Source organism: Typopeltis vanoorti, chromosome 21 (genome assembly GCF_054136105.1).
Source record: "Typopeltis vanoorti isolate ZY-2024b chromosome 21, IOZ_Tvanoo_1.0, whole genome shotgun sequence".
Classification (NCBI taxonomy): Eukaryota; Metazoa; Arthropoda; class Arachnida; order Uropygi; family Thelyphonidae; genus Typopeltis; species Typopeltis vanoorti.
The window spans coordinates 91,704,639-91,718,255 of record NC_143569.1 but is presented as its reverse complement, the minus strand read 5'-3'; the positions used below and the strand labels follow the sequence as shown (position 1 = coordinate 91,718,255).

The 13,617-nt window shown below is 37.5% G+C and overlaps 1 protein-coding gene across 6 annotated transcripts in view; it reads right to left on the bottom strand.

Annotated features, from left to right (window-relative positions):
- The window catches only part of LOC150095108 (MAP/microtubule affinity-regulating kinase 3-like), a 360,635-nt gene that overhangs the window by 263,590 nt on the left and 83,428 nt on the right, over positions 1-13,617 (bottom strand). For all 6 annotated transcript variants that reach the window (XM_090411526.1, XM_090411530.1, XM_090411532.1 and 3 more), the window contains one exon: positions 10,874-10,977. In XM_090411526.1, coding sequence (XP_090267652.1) covers positions 10,874-10,933 — 60 coding nt within the window. In that variant the 5' untranslated portion in view covers positions 10,934-10,977. The remainder of the gene's footprint in view (positions 1-10,873; positions 10,978-13,617) is intronic.

Genomic DNA, 13,617 nt, shown 5'->3' with positions numbered 1-13,617 from the left:
ATCAGAAATTGGCTCCCTGAACGATACCAGCAAGTTGTGTATGATGAGCAGTTTCTCAAAAAAGGAAGATGACTAGTAGCATGTCCCCCAAGGTTCTGTTCTTGATCCACCCCTGCTGTTTAACTTGTTTGTAAATGATTACATCATGTGGATAGACTGGGGATTTTCAGTGGTTTGCATGATGCAAAGTTGGGGAGAATTATAAGTAGCACTACTGATGTTAATTCCCTTCAGGAAGATGTAAATAGACTTTTGACTTGGACAAAGGAGTGGGGCTTAGTTTTAATATTAATAAGTACAAAGGGTTGCATTTTGGAGTGCAGAAATATAAGGCTGTGTACTATATTGATGATGCTGTACTGCAGGAAGTGTATGAGATTTGAGAGTGATGATTGACATTAGATTCAAGTTGAGTGCATATTGCAAGTGTTGTTGCAAAGACTTAACGTATTGCCACTATGATACGAAGTATTCTAACATGTGGGGGATAAGGAAGTGGTTCTGCCACTGTATAAATGTTGCCAGCAAGGGTTGGTCGATTGGTAGAGCCTCTGCTACTAATGGCTCACGAAAAAAGTTAAGCAAGTTTGAGCGTGGTTAGTAGTTGGAAGGGATTCAATCGTTCGATGTTGGCACACTCTCCCTCGATGAGTCTTTGGACTCCCTGGAGGTATAACATAATAATAATAAAGCACTGGTCAGACCACACCTGGACCGTTGTCCTCAGATTTGGTCACCTGGTTTCAATGTGACCAAATTTTCAATGTGATGTGGAAACACTGGAGAGGAACCAGAGATGAATGACTAAGACAATATCAGGCCTCTGGAATGCTATGGAGAGGGGATGAAGAAATGTGGATGGCAGAGTTTGGTGCATAGGAGGAAAAGAGATGATACCATACAGACATTTAAGTTAGTAAGAGCATTTTATCAGATTAATCCAGAGGGGATTATAAAGAGTAGAAGGTGAGAAGTTTTCAGGCTGCATATCGATGGTGGCATATACACACAGAATCAGAGGTAATACCTAGAAGTTATGTAAGTATTTTTATTATTATCCTTGGTATTATTACACCAGATCATAGAGGTCAAATTCATGTATTTTATACAGCATCTTTTCTGGGTTGTTATAAAGTTCACATTTAGAAATATTCATACAAGTTAGTAAATGCATTGGTGATGCTTCCTCGATGTTACAAATGGGGAAGAGTTTTATGCCATTGCTAAACTTGACGGTCTTGAGGCAAGAGAGATCATGGTAGTGGCATAGTGATTAAACTTGGAGTTGATGGTAGCTCCTGGTTTTTCTGCTGCATACCAATTGTGAGTCATGTCCTGGAGAATCATTCTTTTTCGAGTAGTTTTAAAAAGATCAAAATCTGTGGTATCACTCGATGTTGCAGCCATTTTTGCTACTTCATCTGTTTCATTTCCCTTTAATCCCACGTGGAATGGAATCGAATGGAAAATTATTTCGGAATCCTTATGTAGTTTATTTATGTTTTTTGCTATGTTTCTAAGTATTTCTTGATGGCTAGTGTAGCAGTTCTTAATAGCTTGAAGGGCTGCTAAGGAATCTGTGAAAAATATAAATTCCTTTCAGTTTTGTTTATCCAAATGTTCAAACGCTATGTTAATGACTATTAATTCTGCATGGTATGGGTTGCATCCTATACTGTTGATTGTTTTTAGTTCTATATTTTGAGAGCCATAGATGAGTACATCACTCCTAGAATTGCCATTTGGATTTTCAGAGCTATCTGTATAGACCTTTATTGAGTCGGGTCCATATTTTATTATTTTTGAAAGAGCTAATGATCTCAAGATTTCAGGGTTTTCTAGGCTTTTTTTTTCCTCCTGTCTTGATTTAGAGGAAATGCTGGGTAGTTGGCAATTTTATGTGGACAATCCAAATGAATTTTATTTTCCATGATTTCATGCATTGTCGATTTTTTTTCTTATCTGATTATTGGTTGCCACTTTTTAAAAAGTTGACTTGTTCTATGATGTGCAAGGTTGGCTCTTTTTTCTACAAATTTAGTAAGATTTTTTGCCACCTAATTTTTAAAGGAATAAGGTCGGATTTGAATTCTGCTATTTTTCCAGGAGTTGTATTCCTTAGTCCACATATGATTCTAGCTGCATTTTTCTGAATTTTTATAAGCTTGTCTAAACTGGTTTGTGATGTTTGCATCCATATGGGCGAAACATTCTATTATGGGTCGGATAACAAAGGTGTATGCGACTTAAGGTTTTAGCATTGGCTCCCCACGCTTTACCTGAGATACTTTTCATGATATTTAATCTTCTTTTTGCTCTGATTGCAACATTGTTGATATGTTTATTGAAGCTTAGTGATGGATCCAGAGTAACTCCAAGGTGTTTGGGGTTTTCATTAAATGTAATTAGTTGATTGTTTAGCTTAATCTTTGGTCTCCACTTTCTGAGGTGGTTATTAATAGTAAATACACAAATTTCTGATTTAGTAGGATAAATTTTGATTTTTTGATTTTCACAGTATGTAGATAAACTTTCAATGGCTTTGTTTAAGTGACTTTCTGCTGTTTCTAAGTTGTTGAGCTGAGAATAGGACCAAATCATCAGCAAACATAGCTATCTTTGTTTCTTTATTTATATTTTTGTCTAAGTCATTTAAGTAGATGAAAAAAAGAATTGGGCTCAAAATATTGCCTTGAGGAAGTCCCTGTCTGATTTTCACTTTCTTGGAAGAAATTCTAACTCGAATTGTTCTATTTCTTATAAAGGCATAAATCCAGTTTAGAAATTTCCCTTCTATTCCAATATGACAAAATCTGAAAAAGAGTTTCTGCCTCCACACCTTGTCAAAGGCATTGATAAAATCTATAAAAGCTGCAATGGTGGATTTGGTAGGCTTGATCTGGAAGTTATCTTGAATTGTGAGCTGAGTAGGTTAAGTAGAAAAGTTGATCGGTTGTTGAGTGATTTCTTCTAAAGGCAGCCTGAAAATGTGGTAGTCAACTATTCTTGTTTATATAGTAATTCAAACGGAGTATCATTTTTTCCATCAATTTGCCTGGAACTGAAGTCAGTGAAATTGGTCTATAACTTCCTGGTTAGGCTTGAGGTTTGTTATGCTTTAAAATTGGTATGATTGTGGCTGTCTTCCAGTCTTTTGGAGCTTTTCCTTGTTTTAGGCTATTGTTGTATAGGCGAAGTAGCCAATCCAGGGCTAGGGAAGGAAGATGCTTGATCACAATTCCTTGTATATTATCTGTCGAGGCATCTCAATTCAGAGATTGTGAATGGATCCCAGAATAATTTGTTTTTATATTTTGGAGAATTTACAGCATTTGTCTGCTGTCAAGCCAGTTTTGATATTTGATGGTCTTTCCTCGTATTCATCTCTAGTTTGCTTATATTTTGAAAATGAAAGGCCAAGGTATTTGCAATCTCCTTGTCTCCAATTCTGATTTCCATCCAGGTCTTTTAGAGTGTTAACTCTCACTTGCCTTTGGTAGGTCTCTTTGTAAATTACCAGTCAGTTTCCAAAGTTTGGTATCTGAAGTGTTTGGATTTAAGTTGTGGAAAATTCTTGCCACATAGTTCTTTGTAATATATTGTATTTTTTTTTAATTTCAGCATTTGTTCTTGTTGTTCTCAATTCCAGTTTCTGGAGAGCTTCCAATTTTTAAGATGTTAAATAATTCATTTCTTTTCCTGGTGAACCTTTGTGTAGTTTGAAATAACTTTTCTCCTATAGCCCATTTGGGATACTTTTCTTTTCTGCATTTAGGATAGTATTCTTCCAAGTTATGTAGTCTTTGTCTAAGTCATCATGGTATGTGTAATGTTTCAGCATTTTGTTTACTTTATACTTGTATTTCTCCCAATTTGCCTTTTGGAAGTTCCCCTTAATTTTCCCATTGCCAAAACACTTTTGTGGACAGGTGCATTGTCCTGATGAAAGATGATTTTTTTCTTCTGCAAACCGGGTCTTTTCTCACGAATTTTTTCATCTAGTCTGGTTAAAAGATCGGAATAATATTCCCCGGTTATTGTTTTACCCTTTTCAAGATAATTAATAAACAAAATGCCTTTAGCATCCCAAAACACCGATGCATGACCTTTCCTGCTGACGGAACCAACTTTGTCTTCTTTGCCGCTGAACAACTTGCTTCTGTCCACTGTTTTGACTGCTGTTTGGATTCTGTGTGTAATGGTGAATCCAAGTCTCATCCATAGTAATAAATTGACATCTAAAATTAGTTTTATTCTTGTTAAAACGCTCCAAGCATTGTTCAGAGATTTTCATGTGAGTGCATTTTTGATTTGCTGTGAGCAAGCCCGGTACCCATCTTGCGCAAAGCTTTTTCATTTGCAATTCTTCATGCAAAATATATCCTACACGTTCTTTTGAAATGCCTACAGTCTCAGCACAATATCATGCACTTTGACTCATCGGTCATCTAATACCATATCCTGCACTTGATCAATGATTTCTGGTGTGGTTACACTTTTTGAACGTCCATCACGATCATCTTCAAGGCTGGTATGGCCACGTTTAAACCCAACAGCCCATTTCTTAATTGTCGAAAATGAAGGAGAAGAGTGCCCATGAACTTTTATGAACTTCAAATGACGTTAAAACTTCTTTTACAAAGAATTTTATAACTGCAAGGTACTCAATTTTATCCATTTCAAGGGATACAGACAACACTTTTGCTTCAGACAGCTGTGTAAAACAAACTACTTGATAGAATGACTTGCAATTTCACATGAATGCTTATGACAGATGTACCAACTTAGAAAAAAAAAAAATCTTTCCAAGAAAAAAAAAAAATCTTTCCAATAGCATTGCCATCTATGGTCGAGGCCGAGAACTTTTCAGACCACCCTCGTACACAAGTAAATGCCACTACCAAAATATTTTTAATATGCTACTTTGATATTCATTGTTATACTTCTGACAAAAATAACTAAACCAAGACAGTCTTTTAAAACAAGAATTAGAAAGACACTGAACAGTTAAAATGAGCTCAGTTAAGGCTCACTGTGGCAATCAAACCATGTGATAGTGCATGCAAGCAAGACCCACTGCTGTTGGCAACATGTTAAATTTGGAGCAAGGTTTGCATAATACAATTTCAGTAATTGAAAGTTGTTGCTTTCTGTTGCAACAACTACTTTCAACTAATTACGTGACCCTCAACAAATCGTGCTCATGATACCTATAATTTTATTACTATTGTTTTCATTTCACTTATAGCATAAAACATTTTGCAAGCTTGCAAACACTGAATTGTGATTTTTCATTTTCTGTTCCTAAAATAAGTTCAGCAACCTGACAAATTTTAATAACTGGTTTGGACAAATCAGCTGAATAACACACCATTGGAGTTGCTACTGTAGTTATGGATAGATCCAATACTCTCAAATCCCTGGTCCCCTCCATTACATGCTATTTCAGGTAATTATCCCTAAGCAATTGTATAAATTCTATTTCCATCTTGCCATGTGCCTTTTCTTTCTTCCAAATCTATATGTTCATAGTTGAAGTCCTCCATGATAATTGCTCAGCCAGCACTCATTGTGCTAACTAGCCAATACATTGCATCTACCTAGTCTTCTAGATCCCCAAGTGTACAGTAGCAATCAGCAGTATATTTTGTACTACTAGCCTCTATCTCACACCTCAAATAAACTAGTGACCTCAGACCTAAAATCCTACTTAATTTCTGTTTTTGTTTGCTAAAGTTTTCAGCTATCATTAATAATATCCCTCCTCTTGCTCTATTCCTTCTATCTTCTCTAAACATACAATATTCCTTACATTCTATTCCTGAAATTACATCAATCTCTGTCAATCAGGTTTTTAGTTCTGATATCCTAGATGGTGTCTCTGTGACAAAAGAAATACTGGAATCATTAAACCTGTGTTTATTGAAAGTTTATTTTTCACTTGGTTAGACTATAATATTAGTTTAATCCTTTATCCAAGTGTGAGCAAACAAAGTTTGCGTCTGAAAGTATCTTCAGGACTGGGGTTAGGTGGTAAAAGGATTATAACTAAATTTATTATAGTCTAACCAAGTGAAAAATAAACTTTCAACATCTTTCTCTAAATCCAGAGTAATTTAATAAAAAGGTGGCACACCGTTTGGCAACTCCTATAGGTAGAGATGACCTTGCTAATGCTTCGCCTGGTATCCCCACTCGGGCCTGGCTCCCACTGAAGAGACCTCAATAAAGGTCGAAACTAGTCTGGGTAGTGGCCCTCCCCTTAATGCATAACATTATACATATCCACAAGTAGATGTGTTCTGCATTATGGGAGATACTGAGATAGGAGTATTGTGAGCTTGCTCCACCTTTGCAACAAGTTGCCCGGTGTTGTACAACCTAACCCCAGTCCTGAAGATACTTTCAGGCACAAACTTTGTTTGCTCACACTTGGATAAAGGATTAAACTAAATTTATTATAAACCTGTGTTTAATTATTTCACTATGCTATTCTCATTCCATTAAATCTGAACATAAGCTTCAACCAGCATCTAAGCCTAAAATATGAATTTATTTTCAGTTGCTATAGGGTAGGAAAATAAGAGACCAGAAACTACTTAGTAGCATTAGCATTTGCCAGTATATAAAATTATTGCAAGTTCTACGATTTGGTTGATAATTCAAACATGCATTCAAATTTTTGTTTATTAAATAAAGTATTCCATCCCCCAATCATTTCCTCAAAGTAACTTTTTATCAAATTAAAAATTTCAGCTGTGCGAATATAAATGCTGAAATTCACAAAAAGCATATACTTCAAAACATCAACACTGCTACACTTAAGAAAATTGGGAGGGACTGATGATTGTAACTACCACCTTTTTAGTGCATGAAGTCCTCTATAATTATAAAATTGAAATTTTGACATACATACATGAATCAGGAGAGAGAGGTCTAGCTGTATGGGTTAACATGCAGTGGGAAGAATTGTGTGGCTGCAATAGCACTTCATGAGATTGGAATGCAGCCACCTGTTATTTTCAACATGCTAAAAACAACCAGGATCAGTAAGACGTTTGTGTATCAGACTATTAACCATTATAAATGATACAGAAGATGTATCTCACTGCCAAAGAACAGGCCGACCATGCTGCGTTAGGATGCAACAGCTTGTGAAGGCACACCTCCACCATAATCTTGTGATGATGCAGAAAGCGATGTCACAAGAGATGAACGTTTCACAGAGAATGATGTCACATGTACTAACTGATGACCTTGGGGTGAGAGCATATTGTTTTTCTACTGGATACCTCCTAACACAACAACTTATGCAGCAGAAGGTGACAAACAACAGACACATATATCCTCTTCAGAGATGAGAAGATTTTCACCATTGAAGAGTTGGTTGCACAGCATGTGCTATATCACCCAGGATTCAGAGAGGTCATCATCCCACATCAGTGATGTGTGGTGGAAGTGATGTGTCATGGCATATCCAAGTTGCATTTCTGCAAGAAAGGGATCAAAACCCTCCCAACAGTGGTTGGAGGCAAATGTGCCCGACCACATATTAGCATCTGATTGTCCAAATGGAAGTCCTAATCTAAATCCAGTGGACTTCACATTGTGGCTGGAGCTTGAGAGAGTAGTCTACAAGAAACAACACCTCAACATTGCCAGTCTGAAGGTGGATTTGGAGTGAGCAGTGGCAGCATTTCTGTTGGATGTCGTGCCTGCCGCCATTGATACATGGCCTCAGAGTCGTGAAGTGACTTCATGAAAACTTTGTTTGCTTACACTTAGATAAAGGATGAAACCAAGAATATAATTTCTTGGAATCTTTAATTTATAGTATAACCAAGTGAAAAAAAAAATACTTTCAACGTTATCTCTAATCCAGACTATTTTAGTAATAAGGTGCGACACCTTTTGGAAACTAGTATATGGAAATGAATTCTGTATTACTTCAACCTTGGTATCACTTTTTTGGGTCTGGGTAGCTCTTCCCATAATGCATAGCATTATACATGTCTATAAGGATATATGCATTGCATTATGGGATGCTAAAAGTATTGATGTGAAGTCATTAGCTTCTATATGCAAGTAGCCCAGTTGTGAAGTGACCATGTGCAAATCTTGTTTGCTTATACTTGGATAAAGGATGAAACCAAGAATATAATTTCTTGGCATCTTTAATTTATAGGTACTTCACAAAGCACAGAAACCATCCAATTTCATGACATATAGCACCATCTCTAGGAAGCTTAGTGTACCAGTTTCAACTCTCTACCTGTGTTTCAGTTGGAGGCACTTGTCTGACTAACAAGTAGCATGCTAAGTGGCTGTAATATTAAAAATTGATTACCACGATGTGATAAAGTTTTTCAAAGAAGGGCTTTCTCCAAGTGCTATCAAACTGTGATCGGATGGTGTTTATGGAGAAGCTTCTCCTTCATATTCCACCATGAAGGAATTGGCTAAACAGTTTCTCCTAAGAAGAAAGAACATCGAAGATGATCCATGTGATGGTCAGCCCATGGAAGTGGTGATGACTGAGAAAAATGTCTCTCTTGTTGAGGAGAAACTGATCAATGATGAATGGCTGAAGCTCAAAGAAATCTCAGAAAGATTGGAGCTTTCTATAACAACTGTCTTTTGCATCATTCACAAGAAGCTTCACATGACCAAGGTCAGGGCAAGGTGTGTGCTCTAACCTCGCTCTTCAACTCAGAAGGAGCATCGTGTGACCTGTTCTTGCAAGTTTTTAGAACTTTGCCAAGAGAATCAAAGAAAAGTACTGAAATACATTGTCACTGGGGATAAAACCATAGTCTTATTATGATCCTCTTTCCAAAAGGGAATCCATGGAATGGCACAAACCAGACAAAGCACTGCCAAGAAAAGCTAAGGTCATTCAGTCTACCAAGATCATCATAGCAACAATCTTTTGGGATTACCAGGGAATTCTCTTGATCGACTTCAAGGAAAGGAATACCACTGTGAATGCAGAATATTATGCTTCACTCCTGCACAAGCTGCACGATGGCATAAAGGAGAAGAGACGAGGAATGCTGAGTCAAGGTAGTTCCTGCTTCACAACAATCGTCCAGTCCATATGGCTATTGTCGTAAAGACTGCAGTGAAGGACTGCGATTTCTAGGAGATTGAACACCGACCTTACAGCTCAGATCTAGCACCAAGTGACTACTACCTTTTCTTCAAACTGAAAAAAGACCTTCGAGGGAGAAAATTTGCAGATGACAATGAGATGAAAGATGTAGTTTTAGGCCATTTCATACTATTTTTTCAAGGGCATAGAAATGTTAATTCAAAGATGTGAAAAGTGTGTTGAAGTAAAGGGATATTATGTTGAAAAGTGACACAGTTGTTTTCTTTCTATTACCTCTAAAAGTCAGTCAGGCTGGAATCTTATGAAACCATCCTCGTATACATCACTTGAAATATTCCATTCTTTGCTTGTTATGATGTCATTGTTTGCTAATGATGACAATGACACATAGCTGAAATTGTTTGAAGATAAGATTCATAAATAGAATCTAATAAATCATTACACTATCTACCAGTAATATTTTTGGTGTAAAGAAATTATAGAGAAATAGCTAGGAAATACCAAGCACCAATTACTCAGATGCTGTAAAAAATCTTTTAGGCATACGGTAAAAGTTGCAAGTGCAAACTACTGTTTTATTTGATGTTTTACAAACGTAAATACCACATTTTGGGGTCCCATCACTGAGGTGGTTGATTCCAAGGCTCCGCTTATCTAGACTAGGAAAACTTGCAGCTTCATCCTCTCCTATCCGTAGAGAGGCTCTTTTCATAGCCCTAGTTTCCAAGAGGACTTTAGAAGTGTGAACCCAGTATCAGGACACCCAGATTGAGACAGCAAGAGATAAGTATAAGAGATGGGCATCTTTGCTTGACAGTTCTGTAGACGGTGCCTCCTTGGTAGAGTCACACTTGGTACCCCACAACATCAGTGGGTATGTAACGGGACTAGATTACTTCCAGGTTTTGAGTTTATTGATTTAATAAATAAGGACTACAATAAATGCCCTGCCCACTAGGGTCTGCACATCCCCATGGGGCAGTGAAGACATTAGCTGTAGGGCTGACTGCCATTACAGTGAGATTGTTTCATATTTCTCAATGCTGTTTCCAGACACATGGTGTCCGTGTGCAGAGACATGATGTTGTGGTCTCCATATTGGCTAACCATTTTAAGAACAAAGGTTGGGAGACCACAGTTGAACCACACTATAGAACAACTTCTGACGTTAGAAAGCCAAATATAGTAATGAGGAGAGGTGGTGTTTGGGTGACTGATGTTCAGCAGGTAGTGGGTACAGGGGGTGCTCACTTACCTAAGAGCAAGGTTCAGTACTACGAGCGAAATGCTGACCATGTCAGGCAAACAGAAAAGGAGTTTGGGGCAGCTCCTCGCTTTACCAGCACCACTGTCTCTATGAACAGCATGTGGAGTGCCACTAGCTATTGAGACTTGTCTTTACTTGGTTTATCCAAGAGTGATGTTAAAGTTATTTCTTCGAGGGCCCTGCAGGGTATACTGGTGGCCTGGCGTTACTATCAGTGCATGACAAATAGGATACCAAGGACTGGTGTGGGGTGATACCCTTATAATCTTTCTTTTTATGTAAAGGCTTTGGCCTTCTTAAGTCCTTTGGGACATTATGTAAGAGTAGTACTGCTGTATCAGTACGAAGTATAATGCAATAAAATAAAAAATGATGGTCATAATGCACTTCATGAATATACTATTTATGAAGGTAATGAAGGGGAGAGGGCAGAAGAGATAATTATCATTCTGTCTTCAGAGCATGTTAAATTTACTAATTTTAGAGATAGCTACCTGATCTGTGGTAACAGATTCATGAACTGTCTGAAGCGGAGTACGAACACTGGCAGACATCTTTAGATGTGTAGTAAGTGAAACTATTCAACAGTACTTTTGACCTAGAAAGGAAAAAAAAAAAAAAAAAAAACTGAGATTTTTATTATTAATAATAAGAGCACATTCTTTGATAGATATTTTCTACCAACAACATTCGCATCAACCATCATTCATATAAAAGAATACTGCAAAAACAGCCTACATCAAAGTGAATGTATGGCTCTCAAGCCATACATTCACTTTTCTCACGTTTCTGTTACATACACAATTTGTTTTCTCTAATAATGAAGTTGTCACCCAAGAAGAGCTTTTGCAGCATGACACAAAATCAAGCAAGTCAAAGAAATAATATGCCTGTTTTTCAACTTGAAAACCAAAGAACTGGGCTCAAAGCTTACCAAAGTACTGAAATAGCTAAAATACATTGGACATATAGAAGGAATGAAAAGGAAGAACAGTAATAAAGGATAAAATACTTGAGGAAAAAGGGTAAGTAGCAAATCCTCAATGAGATGGATGGAGGTGTTGGGAGTGATAGGTCTTAGAAAGTTTCAAGAAAAGCACAGAATAGGAGATCCTCTTAAGCACAGAATAGGACCATCATGTCAAAAATTCATGCAGTACATCTAAATACGAAGTTACCATACATTGCCTACTGACATCTAATGAAATTATGGATATACTTTTAATAGATATTTTAATGTATCTCACTACAGTGTAAATCTAGTTGTCCAAGTGGTTAGTGTATTTGAACCTGCAGTCTGTTAGTTGGAGAGCAGAACATTACAAACATTCCTACTCATGTCAGGAATGTTTGTAATTGTCTTTAAAAGTGGGAGATGAATTTCATCATCCTGTATGAGACTAACATCTCACTATGGAGGGCTGAAGTAGTTCCATGTTTGGTCCCTAGAGTAAGGCTGCCAAGAATACAAAAAAAAAATACAAAAATTCCTAGCCCACCCACTGTACTAATGTAATGAACCTTTAATGGGTAGGAATCAAAATTCCAATACATTTTATGTGAATTCTTTTGTACCAGATATTTTTAGGTATATGTGCATAATTTACTAGATATGATTTTCATGGAAAGGCTTAGATATTGGCTATGCATTTTTTACTAAATAATTTAAGGAAATTACAACGTAAACTAGGATATACATTAAAATAAATTTTAATATACTTCAATATTTCGGCAACGTCACGTTGCCATTTTCAAGAAACTTAAGAACAAGACAAGTGCACGCAGGCACAACAAACAGTAAGTGAGGAAGAAGCAGGAAGCTAAGAACAAGACACGTGCACGCAGGCACAACAAACAGTAAGTGAGGAAGAAGCAGGAAGCTGTTATTTCTCCTAAAGTCCTGATGGTGCCCCCTAGCAGGCAATGTTGGTATTCTTGGGCAATTGGGCTGAAGGTCTTCTGATGTAGGTTTCCCAAAAATGAGGAAGTCTCATGCAGCCAAATTTGTTGAGGTTTGGATTGTTTCTTAGGGCTGAAGCTGATCCCACGAAAAGGCTTTCATATTTGTATTTACTACGGTGTATTATCGTGGCTTTCTTCCACTGTATTCTATGGCAGGTATCCAGCGCATGGTCAGCAAGACCAGAGGCGGCTGTATTGGCGAAACTGGATGTAGTCCTTGAAATTCTGATATTTGTTGTCCTGCCTGTTTGGCCAAAGTAGGACAGCTTACAACTGCAAGGGACCTGGTATACACCAGATAGGTCTAGGGGGGGAAGGTTGGTCTTTAGTAGAGCGGATAAGGGATGCCAATTTTTTATATGGTCTGTAACAAGAAGTTACGTCATGTTTTTTTAGGATTTTTGTAATTTTTTCCGAGATGCCTAAGATATAGGGTATGGTGATGGATTTAGAGTAATCCTTGTTGTGAGGGGGGGGGGGGTTTGTGGTTTACTGGTTTCAAGATTTTTTGGATTTGGGTGGGGGGAGGGATAGTGGCTGAGAATGTGGTTTAGTTCTGTGGTTAGGGCATTGTCATTTGAGCAGATAAGTTTAGCCCTGTTGTGTAGTGTCTTAATGACTCCACATTGTTGCGAGGAGGGGCGGTGGGATCGTTGGTGAATGTATCTGCCTGTATGGGTGGGTTTTCTATAGACTGAGAAAACCAAGGTTCCATCATGCTGGCAAGTGACTAGTGTATCTAAGAAAGGAAGGCAGTTGTTTTTTTCTTCTTCCAGGGTGAATTTGATTCTGGGGTGTTGGTTGTTTAAGTGTGTTAGGAAGGAAAAAAGTGCATCGGAGCCATGTGGCCAAATAGCGAACACATCATTAACATAGCGAAGCCAAATGGTTGGTCTTTGTGGGGCAGAGTTTAAGGATTTGTTTGTAGAATTTTCCTTGCCAAACAAAATAGCCTGAGTTCATTGTGAACTGAAATAGGGCTGTGATATCGGGAGGAAATTTAGCTTGGATTAGCTCTAAGGATTCTTTGAGTGGGACATTTGTGAATAAGGAGGAGACATCAAAACTGACCATTATGTCAGCATGTTTGAGTGTAAGGTTTTCTATGCTGGCTTTGAAGTGGGCTGAGTTTTTTTTATGTGTGAAGGTGTGTTGCCAGTATAGTGTGAGAGAGCTTTGGCCAAATGTTTAGCTAGTTTGTATGTGGGTTTTTTATATGGTCTGTAACAAGAAGTTAAGTCATGTTTTTTTAGGATTTTTGTAATTTTTTCCAAGG